This window comes from Chinchilla lanigera, unplaced genomic scaffold (genome assembly GCF_000276665.1).
Source record: "Chinchilla lanigera isolate Chin_1 unplaced genomic scaffold, ChiLan1.0 scaffold00002, whole genome shotgun sequence".
Lineage (NCBI taxonomy): Eukaryota > Metazoa > Chordata > Mammalia > Rodentia > Chinchillidae > Chinchilla > Chinchilla lanigera.
This window is the reverse complement of record NW_004955403.1, coordinates 18772502-18778068: the sequence shown is the minus strand read 5'-3', so window position 1 is coordinate 18778068 and position 5567 is coordinate 18772502. Positions and strand designations below refer to the sequence as shown.

Here is a 5567-nt window from a genome sequence, read left to right as displayed (position 1 = left end):
ATGTATAGCTTCTTTGCAAATTACATTTATTGTAATCCAAACAAATTGTATCATATGAAGACAAAATATCAATACCATCTAAGTAATACTTAATTTTTGAGATTATTTAAGGACTATTTATTTATGTTTTTTACATGTGGCAGAAAGACCAGATTGTCTATACCAATCAAACAGTACTAGCAATTTGGGAAACCTAATTTATAAACTCTACATTTCACTTGAGAATCACTTGTAAAAAAAAAAAAATTCTATTATCATTGTGCAAATTACCAGTATTAGTCGCAATTAAAATTCTATTGCTGCCATCTTTAATCACAGAAGACTAATGCTGGTGCAAATGCTTTCACCCTCTTCCAAGTTCAGCGATGGCAGCAAGGGAAGGGGCAAGATACCAAGGGCAAACATTTTTTCCTGTAACTATATGACATTCTATCAGTAGTTAGTATTCAAGAAGAAATATCTCACTAAAAAAGGCAAAGATGTGACAACTAGCATGAGAATGATTGTTCATCCAAAAGTGAGGTAATTTCAACTGTAAACAGAGAGAAAGAGTAGCAAACATCTGTAAGTGCTCACTGTGTGCCAGATATATTCTAAGCCCTATAAATACTAGCTCACTTAATGTTCACAACTCCCTGTGACAGAGTTAGTATTCACCTCTCTGTGCTTATAGATGAAGAAGAAGAGGCAAAGATTAAATGATTTTAAGAACACAAGTTGCCGAATGGTGAGCTGACAGTAAAGATGGGAGGAAAGGCCAATATTAAATTTATAACCCTAGAAATTTAACAGTTCCCTTTTCAGAGTGATCTGAGCAGCCCTTTTTTAATACAATAACTGACACATTCCAGATGCACAAAATGTTTTCCTAAGTAAGTCAGAGTGCTTAAGAAGGACTAGGTAAAATAATGTTTAATACCGTCACATTTCCAGGTCTAACTGCGTAAAAAGAGAAATGTGGTCAGAATTATGCAGACATCAGGAAAGCTTTCAAGATTTCCAAAGCCCATGAAACTGAAGTGCTGCAAGAGGGGAAGGAAGCTCACTAGAATATTTTAAAGATGGATACCGAACACAGCGTAAGATGAGTGGGATTCAGCGTGCCACATTTGCAAGAGGGCTGCAATCTGTACAGCCACAATGACTTGACCCTGAGTAAATCATGCAGTTTGCCAATCCCGAAAGGCGAATCTAGCGTTTTCCCTTTCTCAGCAGCTGTAACTGAGCCCTGAGCTGGGACAAAAATCCAGCTTTCCAAACTCCCAACGTGGGCTCCTCTGGGTTGAAGTTGCCAAGCAAGCGTAGAAAGTTCTCAGAAATCAGCACCATCCAGACATCAGGGAGGATGCAGGGAGGAACCTCGCCAACATGATGATGATCACAGTAGTAGCAGCAGTACCAGTAGTTACAATAATAACATATTCTGTTGGAGGACGGGTTGCGGGAGCCTCCTACAGCCCTGACAGGGGGACGCTCCCTTCTGAGTAAACCCAGGCCCAAATTGCACGGGGTACGATGAGCACTCAGATCGCAGGCTGCCCGGCCCACCCTCTCCCAGTCAGGCCCACACCTGCCACAGGGCCAGCAGTGCTGATCTCCGCCTCCCTCCAGCTGCGGTCAGGCAAGCGCCTGCACCCCAGGTTTGAAGCAGCCAGTCCCACGGCTAGTACTTGATGCCAGGTGCCTCATGCCCCTGCAAGCATGTGCTTCAGGGTGGGCAACTCAGCTAAATGGGCGACATTCACCCGAGCTGCGATAGGCGCCCACATCCCACGGAGATCCCAACTCTCGCGGAGCCTCCAGCCTGGCATCTAGTGCGCAGCCACCACTTGGTGAGTCCTGGGTAACAAGGTGAGTGGCTTTCCAGCGTTGAGGTCCCAAACCTGCACCTTTTGTATGTTCAGCCTTTACCTAACCAAAGAGTTATGTATATTCGGTGTGGCAAAGGGCTTTCTTGAAGTAGTAACTCCATGTTTTAAGAATGGCCCAAGAAAAAGAAAGGAGACGGGGGAGGTCAGGGAAAGGGAGGGATGGGATGGCCCAGGAGCATTTGGTGACAAAATCAAGCCACATCAATAAAATGAGCACACTACTATGGGCGAGGCACGGTGCCAAGCAAGTTAGGAGTACAAACAATGAAACTCCCTGCCCCGTTCCCGGTGAGTTACAATCTAGAGGAGCAAGATGCAAAATAGAGTAAATTTTAGTGAATTACATAAAATCCTATAATACAAAACCTGACAGCAAAGTCCCAAGGTCCCCAACGTGGAATAGAGCTGGACATTGTGTCACATGTGTCATCCCAACACTCTAGAGGCTGAGGCAGGAGGATGGCAAGTTCAAGGCCAGCCTGAGCAACCTAGTGACGCAAAAAGGGCTGGGATGTAGGTTAGTTTTACAGTACTTGCCTGCCCTGTGTGAATGCCTTGGGTTCAAGTTCCCCAGTGCTACCAAAAAAACCAAACCACACACACAGAGGAATAGAAGCTTGTGGGTACATAATTACTTGAGTGAGAGGTGAGTGATAAGGCTGTGGCAGAAAAAAAGAAATATTAAAATTATTTTCTAAAATTTGGTTCACAGCAGTCAAGGTACTTGGAACTACAATAGTGAAAAGGTTGTGAGTTAGGTGAGTAGGAGGTTTACCCCATATTCTAGTTCTCTAGAGCAGTGCTGTCCAATAGACCTTTCACTGTGATGGAAATAGTCTGTGTGGACTAAAAGTTACTCATTGGTCACTGATAAATATCAGTGGTCAAATCCATGGTAACTTGCTAATGGAGCAAACCACTTTAATTAAATGTAATGTATGAAGACTAGTATTACTAACCAAGTAAGTGTCATTGCACTTACATTATACTTTGAGAGAATTTAGAAGACACTAATATTTCTCTTTGCATTTCAAAAATCAGTCATAATACCCCTCTGTAGGGTATACAGAATTGAATGCAGTGTCTCATAAATATTAGGAAAGTATTTGATGACTGAACTACATCTCCAAGCTCTCAGCTTTCATTTTAAAAACCAAATTCATAAGATTTGCAGGAGGAAAATTGTCAAAGAACCTCTAACTTTATGTGGAATGAATCTGTTTATCCTTGTAATAATTGTGTTAGATAGTTTTTTTTTTTTTTTCCAGTTCTGGGAATTGAACCCAGGGCCTTCATCCTGAGCTACTTCACCAGCTCTTTTTTTTCCACCTGTGAGAGAGGGTCTCACTACAAAACTGCCTGCGATGCCCAGCCTGAGGTTGACCTTGTGATCTTCCTGCCTCTATTTCCCAGAGTACTGGAATTGCAGTTGTGCACCACCAGGCCTAGTTAGGCTACATATTTTAAAGCCTTGCAAAAATTTAACCTGCTAATGCCCATAACATGTCTTCTCCAATTTAATTTTGATAGTCATTCTTGTCAACCTCAGCCCCTCAGAGACATCAAATGCTTTCAATCTGTGTAATTCATGTTCAAAATAAGAAAGTTCCATCATTATTGAGTGATGAAATGCTCTGAAGTTGACTGAAATGACACTTATAAAACCCTGTGAACATACTAAAAACATCTGCTAGAACACTTCAAATGGTCAGGTGTATGACTTGGGAATTGTATCTCAAATATCTATTGAAAATAAATTAGCAGTATGAAAACTATACACTTATTGTATATTAGTAATTTATAACTAAATTTCTTATTTTTCTTAAACATGTGGCATTTCATGTCTAACTTACGAAGAAACTTTGCTTCCCTTGCATTCCCCATTTTTTTTGAGAAAAACTAACTGCTCTGAATATCAGCCTAAAACTTTCAGGACACATGTCAATAGTCTTGAATTTTACAAGAAACAGACAGCTCAGTCAGAGCAGTGTAAAAACAGTATAAATTTTCCACTAGATGGCACTGGTGTGGAAATAGTAATGCTCAGAAACTTTGCACTAACATTAAAAATTATCACAGTGTTATTTTCATTTATCTTGATTAGATAAGAGAAGTCGAAAGTTAAGCCAAGATACTTCCTATACTTACTAAGTTTTGCAATAAACAGCACCTTCATGATACAGCTACGGCACAGAGAAATGATAATAATCTTGTTTTTGCTAAATCCAGGATAACAATTCAGACTTCTTGAGTCTTATTTATCAGCAAGCAACTATACATTATCAAGGGGGGAGGAGAGGTGACACCACAATCAACGGAACAATTAAATTAATTTTTTTTGTGCCATTGTACACATTATTTCATTTGATCCCTAAATTAACCTGCTCCATTTGATCCTAATGATAGAAGACTACACTATTAGCTCCGTGAAAGGAGGAGAATGACTGTTTTAACACTTTCTCCCTTAGATATAGCATAGTGCGCAACACATAGTACAGTCTGAGTAGATCCAATCTTGGACTCTCTGTTTTTGTAGAATCCAATTTGAGGAGTCCTGCTGAATCAGGTTAATGACAGTCCTCACTAGCAATTTATCACTGTGCATTATCTTCAGTTAGAATGTTGTTAAGCAGATCTAGCAAGAACTCTTCTTCCCCCTGATGTTGAGTAGTTATCCATCCACTGACTCTCCTCCCGATCCTGATTATAAATTCCCTTATTGAATTCCGACTTGTTTTATGGAAGTCGGATTGAGACCAGTCTGTCAGTATAGTCTCCATTTCAAGACCTTATTGTAGTGGTGCCAATGCATAACACCAAGCCTCTCCTTCTCCCAAGCAACTTCAATAAAGTCGGCTATCTTTCACGAGTGTCATTGTAAAGTTTTGGGGAAGAATCCTTGGGCTTAGTATAATAGCGAGGCAAAGCCATTGCTTGGAAAGCCTTGTGATCAGGCAGGCTGCTCTGACCTCAGGGAACAAGCACTGTAAAAACTGACGCTGATTTGAACCTATCTTCAGCAGGGAGACCCGGTCTTAGTGCTGGTCCTCCGCTACGCGAGGGGGCGCTGCAGGCTGCTGCCGGAAGCCAGCACCCCTGTGGTGGGACAGCGCCTGACGCCTGACTCTGTGGCTTTCCGGAAGCAGAGAGGCGAACGTGAGAGGAGTAGGTTGAGACCGAGGCCGACTCTGTGAGGGAGCGGGCCGGGGCCCGGCGCCCGCGCCGAGGTGGGGCGCGATGGACGAGGCCGGCAGCTCTGCGGGCGGCGGCGTCAGCGGCTTCCGCCCGGGCGTGGACAGCCTGGACGAGCCTCCCAACAGCCGCATCTTCCTGGTCATCAGCAAGTACACGCCCGAGGCGGTGCTGCGGGAGCGCTTCTCCCGCTTCGGCGACATCCAGGACATCTGGGTGGTGCGGGACAAGCACACGAAGGAGTCCAAGGGCATCGCCTTCATCAAGTTCGCCCGCAGCTCGCAGGCCTGCAGGGCCATGGAGGAGATGCACGGACAGTGCCTTGAGCCCAACAACACCAAGCCCATCAAGGTGCGGGTGCCGGGTCGCGGTGCCCGCGGGGCGGGGCGGGGCGGGGCGGGGCGGGTCTCCCGGAGCAGTGCGGGCGAGGCGGGCGGACTCCGCTAACAGCTGGCCGCGCCCCTGCTGGGGTCGGGGGAATCCCCGCGCCCCTGAGTGCTGGCG

The 5567-nt window shown here is 44.4% G+C and overlaps 1 protein-coding gene across 2 annotated transcripts in view; it reads left to right on the top strand.

The window, feature by feature from the left end:
• Positions 1 to 5008: 5008 nt before the first annotated feature.
• LOC102003608 (RNA-binding protein 45) overlaps positions 5009 to 5567 on the top strand; it is a gene marked incomplete in the record, with an annotated part of 17934 nt that continues 17375 nt past the window's right edge. For both annotated transcript variants that reach the window (XM_005373395.2, XM_005373393.2), the window contains 1 exon segment: positions 5009 to 5414. In XM_005373395.2, the coding sequence (XP_005373452.2) occupies positions 5109 to 5414 (306 nt within the window).